The sequence below is a fragment of the Bos grunniens genome, chromosome 7, assembly GCF_055505025.1.
Source record: "Bos grunniens cultivar Pamir isolate PY7600 chromosome 7, Bosgru_T2T1.0, whole genome shotgun sequence".
Classification (NCBI taxonomy): Eukaryota; Metazoa; Chordata; class Mammalia; order Artiodactyla; family Bovidae; genus Bos; species Bos grunniens.
In genome coordinates this window covers 66,030,859-66,058,361 of record NC_141171.1, presented here as the reverse complement: position 1 = coordinate 66,058,361, position 27,503 = coordinate 66,030,859, and the positions used below count along the sequence as shown (strand labels likewise).

General features: G+C 38.5%; 1 protein-coding gene across 6 annotated transcripts in view; it reads left to right on the top strand.

The window, feature by feature from the left end:
* The first annotated feature begins 2,438 nt into the window (after positions 1-2,438).
* GEMIN5 (gem nuclear organelle associated protein 5) overlaps positions 2,439-27,503 on the top strand; it is a 39,737-nt gene continuing 14,672 nt past the window's right edge. Inside the window, exons 1-19 of one of the 6 annotated variants that reach the window (XM_086412593.1) lie at positions 2,439-2,667; positions 3,411-3,571; positions 4,367-4,548; positions 7,372-7,523; positions 7,733-7,849; positions 7,999-8,131; positions 9,166-9,331; positions 10,208-10,420; positions 11,214-11,299; positions 15,768-15,850; positions 17,030-17,163; positions 18,414-18,487; positions 19,204-19,385; positions 21,244-21,383; positions 22,660-22,831; positions 24,991-25,218; positions 25,691-25,804; positions 26,184-26,306; positions 27,330-27,425. In XM_086412593.1, the coding sequence (XP_086268719.1) occupies positions 2,502-2,667; positions 3,411-3,571; positions 4,367-4,548; positions 7,372-7,523; positions 7,733-7,849; positions 7,999-8,131; positions 9,166-9,331; positions 10,208-10,420; positions 11,214-11,299; positions 15,768-15,850; positions 17,030-17,163; positions 18,414-18,487; positions 19,204-19,385; positions 21,244-21,383; positions 22,660-22,831; positions 24,991-25,218; positions 25,691-25,804; positions 26,184-26,306; positions 27,330-27,425 (2,722 nt within the window). In that variant the 5' untranslated portion in view covers positions 2,439-2,501. Of the gene's footprint in view, positions 2,668-3,410; positions 3,572-4,366; positions 4,549-4,689; positions 5,518-5,620; positions 5,974-7,371; positions 7,524-7,729; positions 7,850-7,998; positions 8,132-9,165; positions 9,332-10,207; positions 10,421-11,213; positions 11,300-15,767; positions 15,851-17,029; positions 17,164-18,413; positions 18,488-19,203; positions 19,386-21,243; positions 21,384-22,659; positions 22,832-24,990; positions 25,219-25,690; positions 25,805-26,183; positions 26,307-27,326; positions 27,426-27,503 lie in introns of those variants that run through there. The other 5 variants (XM_086412592.1, XM_086412591.1, XM_086412590.1 and 2 more) reach the window with 5 other exon arrangements.

The following is a 27,503-nucleotide window of genomic DNA, read 5'->3' as shown; positions in this document are numbered from 1 at the left end:
TTCATGGCTGCAGTGAAAAAAATAAAATAAAAGTCTGCAAAAAAAAAAAAAGTCTGCCACTGTTTCCACTGTTTCTCCATCTCTTTGCCATGAAGTGATGGGACCAGATGCCATGATCTTAGTTTTCTGAATGTTGAGCTTTAGGCCAACTTTTTCACTCTCCTCTTTCACTTTCATCAAGAGACTCTACTGTTCTTCTTCACTTTCTGCCACAAGGGTGGTGTCATCTGCATATCTGAGGTTATTGATATTTCTCCCAGCAATCTTGATTCCAGCTTGTGCTTCATCCAGCCCAGTGTTTCTCATGATGTACTCTGCATAGAAGTTCAATAAGCAGGGAGACAATATACAGCCTTGACGTACTCCTTTTCCTATTTGGAACCAGTCTGTTGTTCCATGTCCAGTTCTAACTGTTGCTTCCTGACCTGCATATAGGTTTCTCAAGAGGCAGGTCAGGTGGTCTGGTATTCCCATCTCTTTCAGAATTTTCCACAGTTTATTGTGATCCACACAGTCAAAGGCTTTGGCATAGTCAATAAAGCAGAAATAGATGCTTTTCTGGAACTCTCTTGCTTTTTCGATAATCCAGCAGATGTTGGCAATTTGATCTCTGTTCCCCTTTTCTAAAACCAGATTGAACATCTGGAAGTTCACAGTTCACATATTGTTGAAGCCTGGCTTAGAGAATTTTGAACATTACTAGCATGTGAGATGAGTACAATTGTGCAGTAGTTTGAGCATTCTTTAGCATTGCCTTTCTTAGGGATTGGAATGAAAACTGACCTTTTCCAGTCCTGTGGCCACTGCTGAGTTTTCCAAATTTGCTGGCATATTGAGTGCAACACTTCCACAGGATCATCTTTTAGGATTTGAAATAGCTCAACTGGAATTCCCTCACCTCCACTAGCTTTGTTCGTAGTGATGCTTCCTAAGCCCCACTTGACTTCACATTCCAGGATGTCTGGCTCTAGGTCATTGATCACATGATCATGATTATCTGGGTCGTGAAGATCATGGAGTTAATCTTCAAAAATTGTTAATCACTGTTATACACTTGAAATTACTATTGTAAATCCACTACACTTCAATAAATAAATAAAAAGAAGGAACAAACGGTTCAAATACTAAGTATGATGCTAATCTTCAGGTTTACCTCCAAGAGTTAAGAGTTGATGTTCAGCAGGCACTAGCTACTATACATAGCCAGCAGGCATTTCACTAAATCTCATGTACTCCTCACAGCTAGATCCAACCCAACAAGATCTGGATCATGATCTTACTTCTTCAACTGAGAAAAAAGATTTATGACAGGTTAAAGTCCCTGAGATAATAACTGGTAAAAACAGTGGTCAACCTAGGGGAAAAGATTTATAATAGGTTAAAGTCTCTCACATAATAACTGGCAAAAACAGGGGTCAATCGAGGGGGAAAAGATTTATGATAGGCCAAAATCTCTCAGATAATAACTGGTAAAAACAACAGTGGCTAAAAACCATCTAGGCTTCAGTGCCACCAAAGTTTAGTGTTCCTTCCCACATCCAAATAAGTAAGTTATATATATATACATATAAAATTTCTTTTCAGTAGCATAGATAGTTCAGGTTTCCTTTGCTACATATTCAAGAGTTGAAGATACCCAATGCAAACAAGCAATACAAAGAAGAATAAGTGCATAAACGGAGCATTTTAGGCTGTTTGAGGTGGAAGGAAACTGGTTCTTTTTTCTCCACAGCATTTAACACTGTTCCTTCATAGAGTTGGTACTTAATCACATCAAAAGAGGGTTACTCTATTCTGCTTCTCCTTGAGTATCAAAACCCAGAGCTAGAATTTCCACCCAGTTACAAAAACCCTTGTTTTTGATTTCTGATTAGAATTTTTATGTTTTTCTTAGTTGGCTTCTTGTAGATACTTTTAAAGCATCTCCAGAGCTAGCACGGCAGAGAATAAACTAGCAGGGCGGGGAGGTGACTCCATCAGTCTAACCTCTTAATTAACTTTCTTTGCTGTCGTTAATGAGAATACCTAACCTCTGGGCTGGGCTTCCTCGGTGGCTCAGACGGTAAAGAATCCGCCTGCAATGGAGAAACCTGGGTTGGATTCCTGAGTTGGGAAGATCCCCTGGAGGGGGGCTTGACAACTCACTCCAGTATTCTTGCCTGGAGATTTCCATGGACAGAGGAGCCTGGCGGGCTGCACACTCCACGGGGTTCCAAGGAGTCGGACACGACTGAGCGACTAAGCACACAGCACAACCTCTGGCTAACTAGGCTCCAGCCGTACCAGACCCTCCAGGAGGAGCTGGGAAGCCGACGGCTACCCGGGGCCCCGCCTCTCCCAGGTTCGAGGCGGCAGGAGTCGAGCGCGCCGTGAGGTCTGGACCTTCGCGCGCGCCGTAGCGGCGGGCTCCGAGTTAACCCCGCCCCCTCCCCGGATCCAGCGTGGGGCTACGAACGGTCTGCCCCAGTGGTTGCTTCCTTCACCCCTGGTTGCCGGTGATTATGGGACAGGAACCGCGCACGTTGCCGCCCTCCCCTAACTGGTACTGCTCCCGATGCAGCGATGCCGTGCCCGGGGGCCTCTTCGGCTTCGCGGCGCGGACTTCGGTCTTCCTTGTCCGCGTGGGCCCGGGCGCGGACGCGATCCCAGGGACGCCCCCATTTCGAGGTAAGTCCCCACCTCTTGACCCCAACCTACCTGCACTAACTGCGTTCCCCGAGGGCGCCAGGAGGGCGTGTCTAGCCACCCCACCCCGCCATAGATGGGGAAACTGAGGCTCGGGCAGAGAGAAGGGTCTGTTCATAGTCGTCTAAACTGAGTTGTGTCCGGGTCTCCAAGGCTGAGCTCTACACCACGCTGTGGCTGAGCGGTCCCGCCTCCTGGCTCTCTCAGCGTGCATCCGCTAACTAAAAAGTTATCCGTGTGTCTTTCCAGGTATTTATAACGCCTAGGCCTTGCTTTCTACAGCTCCAGGCCCTAAGCGAGATTCTGCAAATATATGATACTCACTTCTGTAAGATAAATGACTTGAGCCGAATGCTTCCAGGCTCCAGCTAGGTTTTGGTTATGCCTTGGGATACGGCATGCCAGATACTTCCTAAAGACTTATAGCCAGATCTAAATACAAATCCTTTTTACATTCATTGGAGCTGCTCCTCAGCCTGAGAACTAGGCACATCAAGCGATATGAACGTATTTTACAGTTAAAAAAACTGAGTCCCAAGGAGATAAAACGACTTGTCTGAAGTCAGATGGCAAAGCCAATATCTGCACTTGAGGTTTCTAATTGTGGGTTTCTGGATATTTTTGTTATTCCATAGAATAAGTGAGGCCGCAATCACCAACAACAGTAAAGATGCTGGCAGGAATCTTAGATAGCTCTTTAACCTGCAGCCTGGTTTTGCTTGAAGTCATAGGCGAGTTGGTGGGACACACGGAAAAGGTGTCTGGCTTCACGTTTTGTCATCACCCGGGTCAATACAACCTCTGCGCCACCAGCTCCGATGATGGGACTGTGAAAATCTGGGATGTAGGGACAAAAACAGTTGTGACGGAACATGCACTCCATCAGGTACCATGACTTACTGGTTTCTCAGACTATGAATATGTATCTGTGTCAGAGTTCTCCTGCTTCAAGTATAGTTTTGCTAGCTCCTCTGTGCTAAGTTAACTTTTATAATTTTAAAAATATAGAAACATTATTATAAATATATATTAAACATTAAATGTATAATAAAATTGATATAATATATAGATAAGGTAACTTTTATAATTGTGTTTGTTCATTAGATCAGAAGGTATATATTGTAAAGGTACTTCAAAAAATTTTTGGAAGGAAATACATATAAATCAGAGGTCAACAAACTGCACTGCTGCCTGCTTTTGCAAATTGTTTCACTGGGATGCAGTCACAGCCGTTCATTTTAGTATTGCCTACAATTTTAACTCCTGCCACTTGCAGGCTACAATGGCAGGATTGAGAGTTAAAACAGAGACAGTATGGCCCACACAATCTAACATATTTACTCTCTGGCTCTTTACATGAAAAAGACTCCTGATATAAACTGTGAGTGAAACTTATTTTGAAACTAGATGGTTAATTGATATACCTGCCTAGAAAATAGAGAAAAGAACTCAGTTAATCTTAGGAAGAATTTTGCATTAATCTACAAAGGAAGAAAAAAATTTAATCATTCTTAGCCTGAATTCTCCTATCATTTGATTATAATATAATATTGCTATATGGGTGGTCCTAACAGTATTTATTAAGTACCTATAATATGCCTAGCATTATACAGATTAAAAACTAAGTGAAAATTAAGCAATAACAAATGAGAAGCAAATATATCTTTCCTTTGTTTTAAAGCATACAATATCAGCATTGCATTGGTCTCCTCGAGTAAAGGATCTGATAGTATCTGGAGATGAAAAAGGAGTAGTTTTCTGTTACTGGCTTAACAGAAATGACAGCCAGCACCTCTTTATAGAACCTAGGACAATTTTCTGTCTTACTTGCTCGCCTCATCATGAAGATTTAGTAGCCATTGGGTGAGTACTGTGCCATCTGCACTAATAATTTATTTTTATGATGTTATTTTGTATTTTCTTTACCTTCTCCTATCCCTTTATTCCTCACAGGAAACAATTTACAGGTATTAACCACTCTCCCTGCACCCCTAGTATCATTATTCCTGTGACCTTCAGCTCCTCACTGTATTTTTGTTTCCCTGGTTTCTGTGATACTGTACTTTCCTTATTCTTCATACCTGACTTCTTCAGTGAATCTCCAAATGTCAGAAATGTCCTCTTTCACCTTTTACTCCTCTGTACTTACCCTTGGTTATATTAATAACATTTATTCCCATAGGCTCAAATGACTCAGCTCTGCTCTGATTCTCAGCTCTTCCACTCAATTGGGAAAGCAGTGTGGCATTGGGATCCGTCTCCCCTGTGATCATCAAGGTTGTCTTCACATGAGCTGCCTCAGTAGGCAGTCCTCTCTCCCTTACTGCTCCATTTACTTCTCTCTCAAAGATGTCCATTCTGTCTAGTTTAAAGATGAGACATAAGCATAAGCATCTAAGAGGAGAAAGTCCAACAGGAGAGAATTCAAGACACTTGGAGGTGGGGTAGATAGATACACATGGAGACAACTTTTCCACAAACTCTGTTGCAACAATGTGTATGTAGACATGAAGCCAGAGGAGGTATATGGGGGTCAAGGGAGCATTAAATGGAAGATAACAAAGGCATGTTTCTATGCTGATGGAAATGAGGCAGAAGAGGGGGAGTCTGTTGCAGGGGTGAACAGTGATGAATACAGGAGTGATAATGAGAAGTCAAGAGGGAATTGGCTCCAGACACAAGTAAAAGGAACCAGCTGAGAATGTGGAAATAGGTGTAAGTAGTTTCACAGATCTGCTTGGAAGAGAAGGGTGTTTCAATCTGATGGCTTCTGATTTTTTGTGAGGCACAAGTCAAGTTCAGAGTGGGGCAGGAGCTGGATGCAGGAAGAAGGTATGAAGAGTCATCTCAGAGAACAGGAAAATGAACTTTCTGATGGGAATTGCAGGTCCCGTGGTCCTGGTTGAGTGTTAAGCCGAGGATCATGATCGTGAATTTTAAGTAAACTACTCAAACTGATTGAGAAAGGAGGTGGTTGGATTCAATCAGGTTTGGGGTTTTGTGGAGTAAATACCCCTGAGAAAAAGGGGGAACAAAGGAGATAAGGATTTTATTTAAGGAGTGATTATAATGATGGATCATGAATCTGCTCTGCATGCAGGGATGAACAGGAAGACAGGTGTGCATGAGTAACACTGAAAATGGGAAGGGTCTGTGATCGGAGGTCTCCATGAAATGGGAGCGTTGTGGTGAGGGTCCAAGAGACAGAGCAGAAAGGGTGGTAGGCAGGGGTCAGAGAAGGGTAAATCAAACTGACCTTGAAAGATGAGCAGAAATTCACAAGAAGAGGTGAGTCTTTCAAACAGTCAAACAGGATTGAATCAAAATGATTTGTTACTAAATGCTCTTCAAAACAGTGATTAGTCCCTGAAGTCTTGATTGAAATTACAAAATAGCTTGATCACATGTCTGTTGTTAGGTTACATAACTTGATGGTTTTCAAAGTCTGTATCTTCAAAGATTTGATATATTCTATGATTTTATTTTTTTTAGTAAAGTTGTAATTGGGAAAAAATATTTTTTTAATAAAGAGAGAAATAGAGCTGTAGGATTATCTGGTGTATAGGAAAACAGGTATGCCCACTATGGAGACCAATTTTGCACTTTCTAGTAAAGCAAAAATGTGACCAACATTCTGGCAGTTCTGTTACTAGACATCAAACCTGAAACTGTCTTAAGTGTGTGATAAGATTATTAAGATTATTATATATTTTAAAATCTTATAATAATAAGATTATTAATAGCATTTTATGTTTGTAACAGTAAAAAAAAAAGTGAGAGCCTTTCAAAAGGAAAATGAGTAACTAAACTTGAAGTATATTCATACACTGGAATACTATGCAATAGTATAAATGACTGATCAGGGACTGGAGTTACATGTGTCAACATGGATGACTCACAAAAAGAAAGAGTGGAAAAAAGCAAGCTACAGAAAAATAAACAACATGTTACCATTTATATGAAGCTTTTAAATGTACAAAGTAATTTTGTATCTTATTTAGGAATATATATATATACAAAGGAAGTCTAGAACTGATGTAACACAAGATTCAGGAATAGCAGTTTACCTCTGTGGAAGACAGGGAGAAAATTTTGATTGGGATGAGATATACAGAGGATTTCAACTGTACTGCAAAGTTGGTTTTTTTTTTTCCCCTTAAGCTAGAGAGTAGATATTTCTTTATTGTGTCTGAAATACTTCATCATTTAAAGAAAAAAACTATTAGAATTTCTCAATTTCTTCTAAATTAAAAAAAAATGAGTCTTGAAATACCCAGATCTACAGGTTAGAATTCTGCAGCTTTTGTTAGAAAAGTAAGATCACTTGTAAAAGTAAAAAGATATTTTTAGTGTATTAGGAAAAATTCATTTCCAGTTAGGGGGATTGCTGGCCCCTTTCAGGACTACTTTTCTTTCATGTTTCCCTCGAGCACAAGCATGCTCTGCTGTCGACCTTCATGCTGGGCAACATGCATAGTATAACATAGTATCAGGAATTTGGCCATTTGATCAAAATATGAAATAAGTATACTTCGGAAAAAGGACACAACAAAATTATTCCTTGCTCTCTTTCCTCCCTCCCCTCAATGCACTTAACTTGTAGAAATGCACAATAACTCCTGAGCCAAAAGTTTCCTAGAAAGACAGTCTGTATTTTTTAGCAATATTTCTAACCTTGTTTTTTAGCTACAAGGATGGCATAGTGGTTATAATTGACATCAGCAAGAAAGGAGAAGTTATGCACAGGCTTCGAGGCCACGATGATGAGATCCATTCCATAGCCTGGTGTCCCCTGTCGGGTGAAGACTGTTTATCCATAAATCAAGAGGAAAATTCAGGTAGAGATGATTTAAGAGGGTTCAGTACTCTTTAGACCCAAAGAACCAAGTGGGTAGAATAGTGTCATTTGAATTACATTTAAAACTAGATTTTACAGATCAAATCTATGAAAATGATAGTTACAGGAACCCTTGCAAACTAGTTTTTTCTTTAATGAGTGCATTTTTAATGCAAATTAAAAACAAAATTACCATCTCTATCCTAGAAGAACCTGAAATGCCCAATGGGAAAGTTATAACACAAACTCCAGTAACAAAAGGCTGCTACTTAGCCACTGGGAGCAAAGACCAGACCATTCGGATCTGGAGCTGCTCTAGAGGCCGAGGTAAGACTAATATTTGACATTTCCCTTGTGATATAACTTCTATCAATCCAGTAAAAGCTTTTTTACTAAAAAAAAAAAAAAGCGTTTTTACTGTCTTATTATCCTGAGTGTGTGTCTTGACTGTCCATGGAACTTCTTGTAATCTGCAGGGGTGATGACTTTGAAACTGCCCTTTCTTAAAAGAAGAGGAGGGGGTGTAGACCCAACTGTTAAAGAGCGCCTTTGGTTGACACTCCATTGGCCCAAGGATCAGCCAACTCAGCTGGTATCCAGCTGTTTTGGGTAAGTTTTTTTTTTTTTGGTCATGCTCTCTAACACATTTTGTTTTCCTCTCTGGTCTCAGGAATTCCTAGGCTTCTCTTTCTAGACACAGAAGATGTAGACAGCAGTGGCTAAGAGGCCCATTATATTAATATATAATAATGGCCCACTGTATTATGATGGGCCATTTGTAATGGAAAAGTCATGGAATTAATACCTGTGCTGTCTAAAAAGAGTTATGAAAAGATCAAATAAGTACAGCCTGCTTGTTAAGTGTGGACTCTGAAGTCAGGCAGATTTCAGAATCAGTCTATTACTTATCGGCTATTCATAAGCAAGATCCTTCACTTTTCTGAGCTTCAGTGACTTCACATGAATAAAGGGGCGGTTATAGTGTTTCCTTTCTCTTAGGATGATTATGACCATTCGTTAAGCAAAATTTATCGAGCACCTGTTTCTAGTTGCTTGCGATGACAAGTGAATTTAACAGACAAGGTCCCTGCTTTTAAATGAGGTAATACAGGTAGAGCATATAGGAATGTCCCAAAGTGTTAGTAGTGATGCTACTACCCACCCTGCTCCAAAGCAGACATATATCTTAAAGCCTTTGTGGTTATGCAAATTATGGTGGCATTTTATAATTAAAGCTATTAGGAAAATCTGTTCAGAAGGTAGTCTAGTACATTTGCATGGTTCAAAAAGAATGAAAGGATATAATAAAGCTCCTTTTTAAAAATTTTAGCCACACCATGTAGCTTGCAGGATCTCAGTTCCCTGACCAAATCAGGCAACTACAGCGAAAGCAGAGTCCTAACTACTAGACCACCAGCGAACTCCAGAGCTCCCTTTCCACCTATGTCTTCTCTGCTTGGTTCTCCTCACCATAGGCAATAATTTCTTTTGGTTTTGCATCTGTTTTAGAATATGTAATTTGTCCCTCCTTAAAGGAACAATGAACAGAAAGTATTTTGCAGCTGAGGGCCCATACTCTGGCCCAAAACCACTTGTTTTCAGATTGCTCATGAAAGAGAACTGCTACTTGTTTTTCTTCACAGAGGTGAACTGCTGCTATGGGATCTCACTCAGTCTTGGAGACGGAAATATACCCTCTTTAGTGGTTCATCAGAAGGGCAAAATCATTCAAGGATTGTGTTTAATTTATGTCCTCTGCAAACTGAAGATGACAAACAGCTGCTGCTTTCCATATCAATGGACAGAGATGTAAGAACAGCTTATTTTGCATTCAATACTGTATATTGGTGATTTATGACTTAGATAGGATTAGAGGACTTTTTCAAACTATCATCAGTTCTCACACCTCACCTCGCCCCCAGGTTCCAATTTCAAAGTTACTATTTCTGACTAGCATTAAATACATTAGCAGTAGAGAAGTAAAGGGAAGGGGAGGAACAACCAAGATGTCTTTTTGTTAAAGCAGATACGATAAGGAAGAGATGTGTGCATGGAAGGATGTGAGAGGTCATTATGGTTTAGCTTTAAAATATCCTTGTCTATATAGTTTAGGTAGCAGAATCATCTGCTCTTGGCAGAGTCTCTGTAAGAGAGAATCGGCTTTATCTAAGTAACCTCACTGTTTTTCAGTAATCAAAGCTTGTTTGATAGACTTTGTTTTCTCCCAAGTCACTGTGTTAATAAATAAACAAGTGAAGATTAAAAACTTAGCACTCCTCTTCCAATGAATATGATAACATATTTTGCTTTTTGAGATAAACTGTGATTCTTCCACTGTCCTGAGACCATCGTCATCTTTTTTCTTTCTTTTTTTTTTTTTTTTGAGTTTACCAAATGAGATTATCGATGCTATAATACTGTGGAAAGGCCACTGGACTCTGGGAAACAGGAAGGCTGAGTTCTAGTTTATTGTGTGCCTTCAATTCACTTGGCATCTTAGGGAATAAATGTATTCCAAGATCCCTTTGAGCTCTACAGTTTACTGCTTTTTTTTTTTTTTTCTAATTTCTACTGGAATAGTTAAGTTACATTCTCCTGCTGCACTCATTGAGCCCATTCTGTCTGAAATGATTGTTTTCCTGTTTCTCTGATCTTCATTAAGACCCTAACCCTTAACCTTTTCAGGTAAAATGTTGGGACATGGCCACTCTGGAGTGCTGCTGGAGCCTGCCTTCCCTCGGTGGGTTTGCCTACAGTCTGGCTTTCTCTCCTGTGGACACAGGCTGCTTAGCGATAGGCGTCGGGGATGGCATGATCCGCGTATGGAATACACTCTCCATAAAGAACAACTATGATGTGAAACATTTTTGGCAAGGTGTCAAGTCCAAGGTTACAGCGGTAAGGATGCGTTCTTTGAACTTGCCATACACTGTTTTCAAATAACTAATTCTTTCTTAGAGAATACCTATTCACACAAATGAACTCTATAGGGAATTTATACTTCAAGAGTATTTTTGATGCAATTTGAAACTGGGAAAGCACAGGGACCCTCCCTAACCAAACGCATTACTTCCTAATTCAGAAATTTAGCTTTGTTTTATAAAATTAAGTCACCCTGTTTTCTAATAGTAAGAAATTTAAAATAACCTGGATGTGTGTGCATTCATAGGAGGTACATTAAATTATAATATAACCACATGGGGAATAATAATGTTTGTGATTCTAAAAAAACCCACAGTACAGAAGTGAGGAAAGCAAAAATGTTTTCTTTTCCACCCTTGAGTCTATTCTCCCGCGTCCATAATCCAAAGAACCACTGTTGATGTATCTTTCCAAGCTTTGTTAATTAATAATAGAACCATATTTTCTAAATTGTTCTGGAATCTTTTACTCCCCACCCAACAATCTATCACGCACATCATTTAAACATTTGATCCTATTTTTGTTTTTTAATTATATATGAAGTTTACTCACAAAAAATTTCTAGAAAGATACAGAGCTCACAGTGGGGTGTTTTGGATAGTGAAATTACAAGTGACTTTATTTTTAATACTATTTCTCTTTTAAATAATGAGAATTTGTTACTTTTAAAATTAGAAGACACCAAGAGCAAGAAATTTTTTCAGTTGAACGATAAAGTATAACCTAATGAATCCCTTAACAGTGCCCCTTTCTTCATATTTCTTTGTAGCTGTGCTGGCACCCGACCAAGGAAGGCTGCTTAGCTTTTGGAACTGATGATGGAAAAGTGGGATTGTACGACACCTACTCCAACAAGTAAGAAATAGATGATCTTTATTTAACCCACTGACCAAAATGTTAGTGAGTTCATTTTGAGTTCATAGACCCAGATGTTTATCATAGTAAGACTGGGAAGCATCTTTAAGATTCTGACTCTGAGACTGGGGCTTAGAACTCAGAATTTTATTTTTAAAACATTTTTTCAGGTGATAGTGATGGTTCAGCCCATCTGACCTGTGAATACTACTGAAGTTTTTTTTGTTTTTTTTGTTTTTTTCAGGAAAACATTTGCTTTTGTTTTCCCTCAACATTTTTTTTACAAAAGTTTTCAGGCATCCAAGAATGTTAAGTTATACATAGGGGCTTCCCTGGTGGCTCAGATGGTAAAGAATCTGCTTGCAATGCAGGAGACCCAGGTTTGATCCCTGAATTGGGAAGATCCCCTGGAGAACAGAATGGCTACCCACTAGAGTATTTGGACAGAGAAGCATGGTGGGCTAGTCTATAGGGTTGCAAAAAGTCAGACACAACTGAATGACTGATATTTATATGGGCTTCCCTGGTGGCTAAGACCATAAAGAATCTGCCTGTAATGTGGGAGACCCAGGTTTGATCCCTGGTTGGGAAGATCCCCTGGAGAAGGAAATGGCTACCACTCCAGTATTGTTGAGTGTAGAATTCCATGGACCGAGGAGCCTGGCGGCCTGCAGTCCATGAGGTTACAAAGGGTTAGACAGGACTGAGCGGCTAACACTTTCACTTTCAAGAATGTTAAAAGCTTAGAATAAAGAACATCTCTGTTTGTTCCATCTTGAGTTACCAGTTGTTAACATTTTGCCATACTTTTGGTACACATAACAAAAATTAGCAGTAATCCATAATATGATATAATATCCTGTGCGTATACGAATTTCCTCAGTTGAGCCAAAAATGTTTTTCTAGCAATTTTTTTTAAAACCTTTTTTCAATCAGAGGTCACACATTGTATTTTTTTATGTCTCTTTAGCCTCTTATTATAGAATAGTCCCCCACTTCTTTCCATAACATTGCCTTTTCAATTTGAAGATTGCAGGTAAGTTGTTTTCTAGCATATTCTACATTTTGGACTTGGGTAGTTAATTCTTTGTGGTGACTTATAATTCAGTTCACTCTTTCCTGTATTTCCTATATTCCTTGTCTGCCCTGTATTGCCTATAAACTTTCTAGAACAGCACTGTGTCTTTAGTCACAGGTGGCTACTGAAGTGTGCTAAGTGTAGAACACACTTGAGAGTTCAAAAAAGGAAAGAATGTAAGATGCGTCAATATTTATTTTAATTATATTTTAAAAGGTAGTACTTTTTATATACTGAGCTAATTCCTAAAATTGAATTTCACTTGTTTCTGGTACTTCTGTTAACATGGCTACTAGAAAGCTTTAAGTTGCAGACAAGGCTTGTATTTATGGCTCACAGTATAAATCTATTGGACACAGCTATTCTGAGCGCTTGATTAGATTCCAAACCTGTACTGTTCAGTTTGGTAGCCACTGGCCACGTGTGGCTACTTATGCTTAAAGTAATTGAAATTAAATAAAATTAGAGATTGAGCTCCTATTCACATGTGCCACATTGCCAGTGATCAAGGGCCATATCTCGCTAAGGGCTACTTTATTGGACAGCACTGTTCTATGCCAGGGATTAGAAAACAGTGGCTCATGAGCTAAGAAAGTGCTTAGTCCCTCAGTTGTGTCTGACTCTTTGTGATCCCATGAACTGTAGCCTGCCAGGCTCCTCTGACCATGGGATTTCTCAGGCAAGAATACTGGAGTGGGTTGCCATTTCCTCCTCCAAGGGATCTTCCCAACCCAGGGATCAAATGAAGGGTCTCCTTCACTGCAGGCGGATTCTTTACCATCTGAGCCACCAGGGAAGCCCATGAGTTAAAGAATAGTTTATCTTTTAAAAATCAATGAAAAAGAATCAAGAATATTTCACCATGTGTGAAAAGTAAATAAAATTCAAGTTTCTCTGTCTGTTAAGTTTTATTAGAGCCCTGCCACACTCATTTCATTACATCTTATCCTCAGATAAGCGCTCAGAATAGCTGTGTCCAATAGATTTATACTGTGAGCCATAAATACAAGCCCTGTCTGCAACTTAAAGCTTTCTAGTAGCCATGTTAACAGAAGTATCAGAAACAAGTGAAATTCAATTTTAGGAATTAGCTCAGTATATAATCTGAGGATATATCTGCTTGTGTGCTACGCAGCAAAGTGGATATTGTGACAAAAACTGCTTGACTCACAAAGTCTGAAGCACTGACTACCTGGCCCTTTACAGAAAAAGTTTGCCTACTCCTGTTCTAGATCATTTGCACCTAATTGAGAATCATTCATTATACTGTAGAGCTCACCTTTTCATGTGCCAATTCTTTAGGTACTTGTGTATAACCTGTTGTTTATTGTTTAATCACTAAGTCATATCTGACTTTTTGCAACCCTATGGACTGTAGCCCACCAGGCTCCTCTTGGGATTTCCCAAGCAAGAATACTGAGTGGGTATTCCCTTCTCCAGGGGATCTTCCCAAGCCAGGGATTGAACTTATATCTCCTGCATTGGCAGGCAGATTCTTTACCAGTGAAGCACCAGGGAAGACCCTATGTATAACTTACACACAGTTAAATGTTTTTCTCCATTTTTAATCTTTTTTTTTAAAGGCTACACTATTTCAAAGAAGTACTTAACAAAATAAAATTATATATCAATTTAAATAGCTTTGTGTCAGTACAAAATTACTAATTCTAGTAAATTACTATCTTTTGGTTATTATAAGCTGAATATTCAAACTGATAGCAGCAAAGGTATATAGTAGGAGGAAGGACGTTACTGTAGATATATTGCTAGGTATTCAGCCAGAAACACTTATTCTATTTCCTTTAGCCAAAGAAAATTTGGTTTATTGTCTAGACTGATCATGATAAATGTGTCAGATACATGGAAATAAAGAAGTCAACAGCTCATTCAGTCACAGATACTGGAATTCTAAAATCACACACAGAGTATAGTATATGTTAAAGGTAATAACTGCACTGCCCTGTCTGGACACATCACATATCATTAATCAACCACAACCTTCAAAAATACCCTGAAGAGCAAGATTTCTTTTTTAAAAAATAAATAAAAACCAAAAACTCGAACTACCGTATGACCCAGCAATTTCACTTCTCGAGATATATCCAAAAAAAACAAAAACACTCATTCTAAAAGATACATGCACCCCAGTCTTCAAAGCAGCATTATTTACCATTGCCAAGGTATGGGAGTAACCTAAATGTCCATCAACAGATGAAAGGATAAAAAAGATGTGTGTGTACACACACACACAGGAATGCTACTCAGCCAGAAAACAATGAAATTTCACCATTTGCAGCAACGTGGATGGATGTAAAGGACATTATGCTAAGTGAAATAAGTCAGACAGAAAAAGACAAGTACTGTATGATATCACTTATATATGGACTCTAAAAAATACAACCAACTACTGAATATAACAAAAAAGCAGCAGACTCACAGATACATAGAACAAACTAGTGGTTACCAATGGGGGGAGGGGTGGATTATAGAGATGGAGGAGGGGAAGGTATAAACTTCTGGGTGTAAGGCTCAAGGGTGTATTGTATAACATGGGGAATATACCCAGCATTTTATAATAACTAAATGGAAAATACTCTTAAAAAATTGTAAAACATTAAAGAAATTTTTTTAATAAAAACCATTATTAGGTAGAAAGGATGGAAGAAATGAATGTTTGTGAAGAATAAAAATACTAATCCAGAGGAAAAAAACTTTAAAACCTATCTACTCTGAAATCTTGGGAAGTCCCTGGCTGTCCAGTGGTTAGGACTGCAGGCTGCTACTGCAGGAGGCATAGGTTCAATCCTCGGTCCAGGATCCTGCAAGCTGCTTAGAACAGCCAAAAATAAATAAATTAAGCCTTAGTTTGAGAATGTGATGTTAATGACAGGGTAAGCAAAAATGATTCTAGTCTTTTACTAGAATATAAGTTGGAGATATTTGCATAGTGATAATATATGCGTAGTAGTAACCTTAGTTCTGGGCTGAACAGTTTGCATTTTCTGTCTTGTCCTGTTTTTCTCAAGTTGTGATAGCCTTTACTTTTGTATATAACTACAGTAATATTAGAATATTTGACTTTTAAGTGAAGTGAGAAGCTCAGGAATAGATAGGGAAAATGACCCTAAACTGGCCAGTTAAGGGATATTAATAACTTTTTTCTAGATAAAGTATGTTTGGGACCTTTTTTTAGTTGCTCTTATTACATGGTATATTTACATGGTATATTAAATGTTTGCTTCTTTACGATCAGTTATTTGGAGAAGGGTACTGTTATTTTTCTTTAATATCAGCAACTAAGTTTGTAACAGGCAACTTTTTAAAAGAAGATGGTCTCTCTTCCACTGTACCTCTTTAAATCTTTCTGTTTATAATTCCCCTTCCCCCCAGACCTCCACAGATTTCCAGCACGTATCACAAGAAGACTGTGTACTCGTTAGCCTGGGGACCACCAGTACCCGCCATGGCACTAGGTAAGTGTCTGGATCATTCTCTAACAAACATAAGAGTATTCTCTTTCAACTTAATCCTAGGATATTCAACCTGGAAAAAGTCATAAACATTCTAGTACAGTAACTCCTTATGCAGGCTGCTATGTCCCTGGGGTCCGTGAGGGCAGTTGTAACAGGTGATCAGTTAGAAACCATTCACCTAGGATAAGCCTCTCCAAATTATAGTATTTGGTCTCTCTGAGCTGAATTTTTTTATTGTGAATACAGTTTTCTCACGCTAGGTCCTGATACCTAATATACTAATAATTTTCACTAAAATTTGCTATCACCTTTTAATTTTATCAGAATTATAATGTTGGGAATTCCTTGGCAGTCCAGTAGTGCGGACTGCACGCTCTCAATGCCAAGTGTCCAGGTTCAGTCCCTGGCTGGGTAACTAAGATCCCACAAGCCACTCGCTGTGGCCAAAAAAATGAACATTTAATTTAAAAAAATTTTTTTAAGAATTATAATGTTAAGGATCATCTGTTTCAACCTACAGTTAAAGCAGGGTTAAAATTTCTCAGATGATCTCCTGTTGCCTGTGAATACATTCTGACCCTTTTCTAGCCCCTCAGTCTTGCCTTTCTTATTCCTACAATGGTAGGTCTTGCAGAATTTATAAATTGAATGTGTTCAGGAAAATCTTTAGTAGTCTTTTCTTCAGCATCTATAGTGGAACATCTGTATATCTGCATACCTGCAGTGTAAGTCATCAGAACTCAAGCAGCATTGTAGTTGTAGTTCATTCATTCATTTAGCAAATGCTGATCCTTGATTTGTGCCAAACAGTTCTACAGTAGTGAAAATAAAACTTGTCCTTACAAGAACCCATCAGAACCACTGTTTACTTCCTAAAATAAACAGGAAAGTTACTGTAACACCAAAGAAATCATTGCTTTGAGAATAGCTTCTTACATTTAGTCATAGAAGTCCTGCCGCTTCATATATTTAAATGCCAGACAGTACTTATTTCTGTAAGAGAAGATAAATTCCCCAAAACTTTGATAACATGTCTTCTGATCCCAGCTTTGGCACCCCTACTATTTTGAGTGGCAGAAGATAAAACATGTCACAGTATAATATGGTCATATTACAGCAACAAACAGTTAAGCTGGTTAAGTACAAAACTGGTAAGTTTTCTTTTCTTATTCCATGTAGGAGAAGGAGACAGACCTTCCCTCACTTTATACAGTTGTGGAGGAGAAGGGATTGTCTTACAGCACAACCCTTGGAAGCTTAGTGGAGAGGCCTTTGACATCAATAAACTCATCAGGGACACCAATTCAATCAAAGTAAGTTCTTGTGATTTGAAGTCTTCTCATGATCTCTGTTTTATCTTCTCATCTTGCATGATAAATGGCATTATGCTGTCAGATTTCAGGCTTCTCTCAGTTGCAATGGCTATTTATTATAAACTTTCAGAACTTGAATATAGAGCATCCTTTTCACACCTGCCACTTTCTCCAGAGGGAGGTGTTTGTAAAAATTACTTTATAATATGTTATCCAAGTACAACTATTAGGTATTTTGCTCAAAACAGAATTATCATTTTGGTTTTTTAGTGAAATAATTACAGATTTATACAAAAGCTGCAAAAATAATGCAAATAATTTCCTTATATCCTTCACCCAGATTTCCACGTTTAATCACATTTTCTTTACCATTGTATCAATATATCTGTATGCCAGAACTGTCTTTTTAAGTGAAACCATAAATGTGGAGTTTTCCTTATTCTTTCAAATGAGCATTTTTTACTTTTGCTCATTATTTCTGTATGGCTATTTTTGTTATAAAAATAATATTTAATCATAAATTGAATTGTTTTTATTGGCTATATTCCTTCATGTTTTATATGTTATCTGAACATTCAACAATGAATAAAAGAGGCAAAATTCCTGTTCCTAACAAGCTTTTAGTTTTGTAAGACTTAAATAATATAGATCAGAAGTTCACATAAGGAATTTGGGCCGGAAATGGAAATTTAGAGTCCCTTTATATGAGTGGTAGCTAAAGAAGCTGTGGGCATGTATGAAGTGGTCTGTGGAGAGACAAGTAAGAAAAGAAGAGGGCCCAGGCAGCCTTGAGGAACAAAGGAACTATTCTCTAATAAAAACAGAAGAAGAGAAAAAAAAAATTCTGGAAAAGAAACAGAAAAGATGGGAAGAGAAGAAGGGTGGCATATATGACTTCTTTTAAGGAGATGACAGCCCCCATGTTATCGAAGCCAGTGGACATGTTTCATGTCTTACTGTGGGATAAAAATCATTTTAATTAAGTTCATTTCACAAGGTTAGACACTGCAAACATTTAGTATTCACTGGCCTGTCTTTTGTCCCAGTTAGGAAATCATATTTAGAATACTTGTTCTTAGTAACTCTTTGGCAAATTATGTAGATTATTTATAAGAATGGCTGTTGTAATTAGAACATTTTTAAACCAGGGTTTGATTTTTTTTTTTTCCCTCACACTTTCATCATTGATTTATAAGCCGTGTGGCAAGAACAATGTTTTTAGTCGAGATTGATTTGTTTTGCTTTTCTAGTACAAATTGCCTGTACACACAGAGATCAGCTGGAAAGCAGATGGCAAAATCATGGCTCTTGGCAATGAAGATGGGTATGTGTTTGTTTCTTTAAAAAAAAAAAACTTTGTAATTGCACATATATTTGATCACAAGCTAATGCCATCTGTAATGTTAGTTGGGAAAGCCTAGCTGTATTTGATATTCTGACTTATCCCTGATATCCTTAAATACCTCAGGAGCTCTCTGCATTATTGAGAACTGCAAAATAAATTAAATATTTATAGCTCAAAGAGAATGTTTGCCTACTCTTGTTTTGGCTGTAGTATGCTTCAAAGAATGCTTATCTCCAGAATTAAGTTCCCTAAATCTCCCTTCATTCTTTTTAAAGGAAAAAAAAAAAAAAGCAGAAATGCTTTTTAGGTCTTACTATATCCTTTCCAATGTTTTGTTTTGGTTTGTTTTTTAGGGTGTTTTGCTTTGTTTTGCCCTTTCCAATGTTGATCACAGTAACATGGTTACTATTTCAGCCATTGGTTTATTAATTCTTCTTTTAGTTTTTCCCTGGTACCATTTATTATTTTTAGAGCATGATAAATACAACTTTCCAGAGGTTATTGAGATTTATTAAAGCTGCTGAAAGAACTGCCTTTTGTACCTGATTTTTTGTAAGAGAGTAACCTCTGCAGTTTAGATAGGGTTATCCTATTCCATTTCACCTTTCTTTGACTGATGGAATGAGGGCGATACCTGCTTGCACTGAACTGTAATTTGAGCATCCTTTCTTATCTTGGTGTGTTTCTTATTCCAGATCAATAGAAATATTCAAGCTTCCTAACTTGAAACTGATCTGCAGCATCCAGCAGCATCATAAGCTTGTGAATACCATTAGCTGGCATCATGAGCATGGCAGCCAGCCAGAACTGAGCTATCTGATGGCCTCTGGATCCAACAATGCAGTCATTTATGTGCACAACCTGCAGACTGTCTTAGGTGACTTTGGTTTCTTTCCATACTGGGGGTGGTATATGTGTTCAGCTACTTTTTGTTCCAGTCTTTGTACATTTTCCTTTTTTTTTTGGTATTAAACACTACTCTTACTGTTTTTCTGCTTTCAAAACTAATGTATTCACCTTATTTAAGACACAACAAAAATTTCAAACATGACAATACATGTTAACTTAGAAAGTGAAGTACCTCCCTTATTCCCATCCCTCATTAATAAACATCGCTGTTTCCTCCAAATTTTCTAAAGTATAGTTATTGCCAAGTCACTCTCCAAAAGATGGTGCCAATTTATATTCTCGTCTTTCAGTGTTTGAGTATGACACGAACAACACACATCCCATCCCATGCGTGACTCATCTAATTCTTAAAGTCCTGGGACGTAGATTTTGTTATCTTATTTTCCTAATTGAGGCTCAGAGGGGTTAGCTCACTTCCATGCGTCCCACAGCTCATATATGATAGAGCCCAGATTCAGTCCCACACTAATTGCAGCATCTGCATGTGTTCTGGTAACTACTGGTCCCTGCCTAGCAAGTTGATCTTTTTCATATTTTCATACAACTTATTCCTTAACAAGGCTGAAACTTCTCTGAACTTCCTTAGCACCTAGAAGAAACAGTAAGTGGTCACATTAAAAAAATAGGCTTTTTAATGTGAAAGAAGTATAATTACTTTTTTTTCTGAATATGAAGAAAAAAACAAACACATAACCCATCTTCATTGCCAAGAGCTATAATTTTTGTTTTTTAATATGCTTTTGTTTCTTTTGCCTGAAGAGACAAATCCAAAATAATACTGCTATCATTTATGTCAAAGAGTTCCTTTCTAAGAATTCTAAGGTTTCCAGTTTTACATTTGGGTCTTTAATCCATCATAAGTTTATTTTTTTATATGGTGTGAAAAAATGTTTTAATCTCATTCTTTTACAGGTAGCTGTCCAGTTTTTCCAGCATCACTTACAGAAGTACATTAACTTAATTCTTAGAAGCAGTGCAGATCTTTGTCTACTGAAATACTATCATCCTGGTTTGTTTCTTATTTCATATCTACTGAATAACAGAAAAAGGGAAAAAATGACCAGGAAAAACTTCATTTTATTTTTATCTTCTTATATTTAAATAATTCACACTTAGAGGAAAGTTGCAAAAATAGTATGAAGGACTACCATATACCTTTTCACAGATTCAACAACTTATAACCTTTTGTTGTATTTGCTTTGTGCTGTGGTGTATATTTTCCAAAGTGTTTGTGTTGCACGTGTCATGCTGCCATATTCCTTAATATGTGTGTATTTTATAAGAATAATGATATTCCCTTATATAACCACAATTCCATTATTCAGTTAATTTAATATAATAGTTTGATCTTCCATGCTTATTCTAGTATTGTCAGTTGATCCAATATTGTCCTTTATATCTCTGAGCCTTTTTTGTTTTTTCATCTTGATTTTTTTTTTGGTTTGTTTTTTTTGGAAAAATACCAGCTGGTTATTTTGTAGATGTGTCCTGAGTTTGGTCTCATATATTCTTATGACTAGATTCAGGTCACACATTTTTAACTATACATGATAATACATCCTTCTTGGTATCACATCCTAAAGGCATTACTTTCATTTTGATGGCTTTTAGAAAGAAAGAATGATAGCTAACACTTCTTAAAGTAAGCCCACGTGGCAGGCACTGTGGATATGCCTACACTCTTAACCACTAAACAGTGTTGCCCAATGAAAATCATGTAGAAAGCATGTGGTAAAATATTGACTCTTGCCATGTTAATTAAAACCCTCCTTTATGTCTTTTTGTTGTTGTTATTGGTACCAGTGACATCATCCCCTGTCTTTTAGAGAGCAATCCTGAATCTCCAGTGACCATTACAGAGCCCTACCGGACCCTGTCAGGGCACACAGCCAAGATCACCAGTCTGGCATGGAGCCCACATCATGATGGAAGGCTGGTATCCGCTTCCTATGATGGTACAGCTCAGGTACTATTGTATCCTTGATTCTGTGGGTTCTTCACTGCTGCTAAGTCACTTCAGTCGTGTCCGACTCTGTGCGACCCCATGGACGGCAGCCCACCAGGCTCCCCCATCCCTGGGATTCTCCAGGCAAGAACACTGGAGTGGGTTGCCATTTCCTTCTCCAGTGCATTAAGTGAAAAGTGAAAGTGAAGTCGCTCAGTCATGTCTGACTCTTAGCGACCCCATGGACTACAGCCTACCAGGCTCCTCTGTCCATGGGATTTTCCAGGCAAGAGTACTAGAGTGGGGTGCCATTGCCTTCTCCGGGTTCTTCACTACGTACTCTAACTGAAACTCTTTCTTGTTCTCCCCTGCGATTTTTCTGAGCTCTCAGTTCAGTTCGGTTCAGTCACTCAGTCGTGTTCAACTCTTTGCAACCCCGTGAACCGCAGCACGCCAGGCCTCCCTGTCCATCACCAACTCCCAGAGTTCACCCAAACCCATGTCCTAGACATTTTATTAAACATATCTGGGCCCTTGGCAGGGTAAATTTGGGTTTTTTTGTAACGTAGGTGAAAGAGAATATTGATAGGAACTAGCTAAACTGATGTTTTTAAAGATTTCACTTTGACCTACTGTCAGTATGATAAACTAAAGTTGATGTGAAAAGTACTCCTCCCATTCTGTTCTATCACAGAATGGTGACTATAAATCATGAAAAAAATACTTCTAATAATAACTCAGTAGCTCACATCTTCAACTTCTCAAAAATAAAGATGAGATGCCAAGCCAGAGCTGTGAAGTGAGTTTCAGATATCAGAACCAGAACAGACCTTAGCAACTGGGGATCCATCATCAGTGATGGATGTCTGTCTCAGTACTGAGTGGTAAATGAGCTGTCTGCACAGAGCTGAGAGCCATGACTGGCTGCCCTTTGAAATGGAGACTGGAGTCATTCAGGAAATATCGAGGAAATCGATCATTTGCCCTGAGACAGAAGAATCACCGGTGAGAAATTAGAACCCTTGCATCACACATGTAGATGTGGGCTCTGAATTAGAGGTATCAGAATCCCCATCCCAAAGATAACGTGCAGTACTGGTTCAGGACAGTGAAATCCACAGGGTTTCAGAAACCTCCATTAGGAAATAGCACTTTCTGAAACTGCAAGTACAAATTACAAGAGGAAATAAGAGTACACAGATTTTTTTTTTTTTTTCAAAAATGTATACCAACAACCCCACCTCAAACAATAGAATAACCAAAAATTATCTATTCTCTTGTGTGACTTTGGTTTTAGGTGTGGGATACTCTCCAGGAAGAGCCTCTATGCAATTTCCGAGGACATCGAGGTCGACTGCTTTGCGTTGTGTGGTCCCCGTTGGATCCAGATTGCATCTACTCAGGGGCAGATGATTTCTGTGTGTATAAATGGCTCACTTCCATGCAGGAACACTCCCGACCTCCTCAAGGTCAGTCAGAACCTGGAGCCTATAAGGGCTTGCCTCATTCCCTTTTTCCTTTCTTCAGTAAGTTATCAGTCATGCAAGGAGGACATTCATGCAGAGCAATAGAGCAGTATGGTGGGAATGGAATGGAAGCCTGGGCAAGGATAGTAGCCCCAAGGGGTCTGAAGACAAACCTGAATAGTAACAAGTATACCTAGCACCCAGATCTTGTTTTCTAAATATCAGTCTCTTAAAAGCAACCTATCAGGGCTTCTTGGAGAAATGGCTAGTTCCAGGTTAGGCAGAAAAAATGTAAGATAAGTCTGCAGCATCATTTGCCACTAAAGTATAACTGAGGTCATCAAAAGGACAAAGAAACCAGCTTGAAGGGGCTGGCTACCCAAATGTGGGATAATCTGAACTTGAAGATAATTAACAGGAGAATTTCACTTCTGGCTATAAGAGACTAACTGGAACCAGAATTTCCCACCCACCAGAAATAGCTAGAAAACTAAACAGGCTATATAAACAACTAGAAATGTACTCAAGAAATGAAACGATACATCCACATAAAGACTTATAAAAGAATCCTTATAGTTTAATCTGTAATTGCCACAAACCAGAAACAACACAAATGTCAGCTGGTAAATAAACTGTGGTATATATCCTATAGTGGAACTATTCAACAATAAAAAGCAAGTAGCTACTTATAAATACAACAAAATGGGTGAATCTCAACGATTATGCCTAGCAAAGTAAGCCTGGCAGAAAAGACTGAACACTGTATAGTACTAATATAGAGCATGAAATGTAGTTGTAAATCATATGAATTTCTAAAACAGACAAAACTAAGCTACAGGGATAGCAAATCAATGCCTGCCCGGGGCTCAGGGAGGAGGGGAATCTACTACAAAGAGGCATGAGGGAACATTTTGAAATAATGGCAACAGTTTATTTGTGGTGGTGGGTTACCTGACTATACATCTGTCTAAATTCATAAAAACGTTTAAAAATCTGGTATTTTTTCTTGTGTTAAATTATATCTCAGTAAGATGACTTGAAATCAAAAGATAAAAGCTTTCAAAGTAAATAAGTAATAGTAAAGGATTAAAACATTATACTGACAAAAATAAATGAAGAGTCTAAATAAACAGAGAGAAGCAAAAGTTCTTTTCAGCAGAAGGCCACCTAGTAAGTGTAGACTGAATGATGGAACTGAACATTGCCATTTGGCCATAATCACAGTAACAATTTTTAGCACAACTAGTGGGGACAAAGTGCAAGGTGCCGCCCTCCTTATTCAAGTAGTCAAGTAAGTGTTAGTTGCTCAGTCGTGCCCGACTCTGTGACCCCTTGGACTGCAGCCCACCAGGCTCCTGTGTCCATGAGATTTTCCAGACAAGGACACTAGAGTGGATTGTCGTTTCCTTCTCCAGGGGATCTTCCCGACCCAGGGGTCAAACCTGGGTCTCCCGCACTGCAGGCAGATTCTTTACCAACTGAGCTACAAGGGAAGCACACCAAGTAATCAAAGTGAAGCACAAATAATGAGACAAATAGAAATTATGTGCTACCTCACAGGCTGCACCAGGATAAACACAGCCTCACTGCTTTGTATTGCAGCTGAAAGTGTGTAACCTAATAATGCAAAACATAAGGCAGACCCAATTTGAGGGAAATCAGACAAAATATCCTGTGATCTTCATGAGTTTCTAGTCATGAAAGTCAAAATAAAATCTGAACCTCTTCTAGGCTGAAGGAAACTAGAGATGTAACAAGCCAGTGCAACATGTAGTCCTGGAGTGATTTCCTTTTGCTATAAAGGACACTTCTGGTGTAACTGGTAGAACTTGAATGAAGTGGGAATGAATAATCTATCAGTGTTAATTTCCTGATATGAATGGTTGTGCTGTGATGATGTAGGAGAATGTCCTTGTTTGTAGGATATACACTAAAGTATTCAGGGGTAAATGGGCATCATGTTTATGATTTAATGAAATCTGAAAAGGGTTTGGTTTGGTTAACATTTTGATAATATAACTAAGACTTCATTGGGAAGTGGGGGGAAAGGTAAGAATGTTATCAAAAAGAAGAGCAATAAGGTTTTAAAGTTTATTTCCTAGAGTGCTTTTAACCCAAATATATACTTTAATTTATCCTTTTCTGAACTGTGATTTCTATAGGCAAGAAAAGTATTGAATTAGAGAAAAAGCGGCTCTCTCAACCTAAACCAAAGCCCAAAAAGAAGAAAAAGCCCACCTTGAGAGTGCCTGTAAGGCAAGAATTATGTGATGGGAATGAAGAAGAGAGTGTAAAGGAGAGCCTGGGCCCTGTTGAAAATGGCGTGTCAGACCAGGAGACTGAGGAGGAAGCCCGTGAGCCAGAGCCACCCTGTGGTGTCACCGCAGCGGGTATGTAGCCGAATCTCATGTTTTACTCTCTTGCACTTAATGGTCCTGACCAGGAAACTAAGTCAGGTCTACCTTTGTAGTGTTAAGGGAATCTAATGGATGATTGGGATGGAAATAGTAAAGTCCTCTAGAGAAAACTTATCAACCTGGGCAGATAAAACTGGGGAACAAAGTGAAGCTGGGGCAGCGTATACATAGAACCTTACAAGTAAGGGTAAGTTTTTAAAGTTGTGATGGCTAGAATCTTTATAATTTTCCTTAGGTCAATTAGTCTACAGATTCCTGGAAGGCAGTTTGAGAGGTGGGGAAAGGGAGACTGACTACCCATGCTTCCTGTCTGAAATATTTCATCTTATATTTGGGGTAATAGATAAAATCACACTGTAAAGACTGGGATAGCTCTTAATTTTTAAAAAGAACTAGATTCTACATTGTTTTCATCCAAATTTTTTTCTTTCTCCCCATAATATAGTTTCTAAAGAACCAGTTATCTGCACTCCAGCAGCCTTAGGTTTTGAAAAGTCAAAAAGCACCATCAATAACAAAGTCACTTTACTGAAAAAGGAGGTACCTAAAGAGAAGCCAGGTTGGTATCTAATAACTAAAATAATTTGTTAAAGCATCCTCATTACATGTAAATGAAAACTCAACAGAGTATGGGTTTCGGTTTTATTTTAGGTTTTAAATATTTGTGTTTTGATTTGGGGTCGTTTTTTTAGTACTTGGAAGAACTGTCATTTTGTAGTTGTTGATGTTGGTTTAGAGCTTTCACAGGGACTCCGTGTGTGTTGTAAACACTACCCCCAGCTACTACTAATTTAATGTGAAAGCTTCCTTCTAAGAGTGGGAACGTTCTCCGCTCAGCAGTATTCCTCCAGTGGGTTGCATACACAGTGGACATGCATTCAGTTTGGGGTTTATAATCAGTTCTTCTTCAGATGGTCTGTACTTGTATTACATTTCAGAAGCCTTAATCAAGAAGCGAAAAGCTCGTTCCATGCTTCCACTGAGTACAAGTCTGGACCACAGATCCAAAGAGGAGCTTCATCAGGACTGTTTGGTATTAGCCACCGCCAAACACTCCAGAGGTATAGAAATAAACTTCCCTGGCCCATCCGTAGTCTTCTGAGAACTGGCACATACGTGCTTTTTTGGATGTTTAATGGATGAGGCAACAGATGTCCAAAACTGTTGTGTTTCTGCATCATGCCTGCTGCAGCTCTGCACTCTGACCGCTATCAACGTTCCCCAGTGCCTTGGAGACATAATGCTCTGCTTCTCTGTTGTCAGGTTGTTGCCAGCCATCTGTGTGCTGGAATTGGTAAAATGGCGTAAATATCTCGCTATCAGTCAGTTCCATCAACTGTTTTTCCCCAGTAAACAGCATGTACACGTAGAAAAGAACATCATTTGTTTATTGGAAATATACCCTTAATATGGCAGTTCTTTCAAAAATTTTTGATGGCAATTTTTGTTTACAGGTTTTTTGGTTTTAACTTTTCAATGCCCTCACTAATGTGTGTTATTCTGACATTACAGCAACTGTTTTTCTTTTTAATTTTGAATTTTATGTGTTGAAAAGGGATGCACATGATAAAACGAAATTCAAACAGTATAAAGAGAAAATAAATCTCCTTCCCATCCCTCATCCCACTCTTCCGTTTCTCCCCTGAAGCCACTCTGTTATCATTCAGTTGCCTTTTTCAAAAACAGTCTATATTGAATCCCTCTGTGGAAGATTCTAGTTTACATTACAGACTTTGCTTGTTAGTTTTTTTGGTCTGTTTTTTTTTTTTTACTGCATTTAAATGCACTGAATTTGCAGTTGATTTTTTAACATTCCTCCTTCCTCCCCACCCCCAAATTTTCCTTTGAGCAAACTTCAAACTAAACTGTCTTATTGGATTTTGCCAAGACTGAGCCTAAAAAGCCTGAAGTATTTTCATATTTTGCTATCAGTAGGGGTCTCTGTTAGGGTACACAAGAGCACAGGACTCTTTGTCTCAGAATCTGAAATGGGCATTACAGACATACAATCAGAATTAACTGAACAGAAAACGGTAATGTATTAAATCACTTTCATCTGAATTTTGGTCTTTTTGAATTAGCAGGGCCAAACGAGGATGTGTCTACTGATCTTGAGGAAAGATTTCACCTGGGGCTTTTCACAGACAGGGCTACCCTGTACAGAATGATTGAGGTTGAAGGTGAGGCAAGTCCAGTCAACACATCCTGTCCATCTTTATGCTTTCCTAACACTTTGTATGTACTTTTATGGCTCCCAT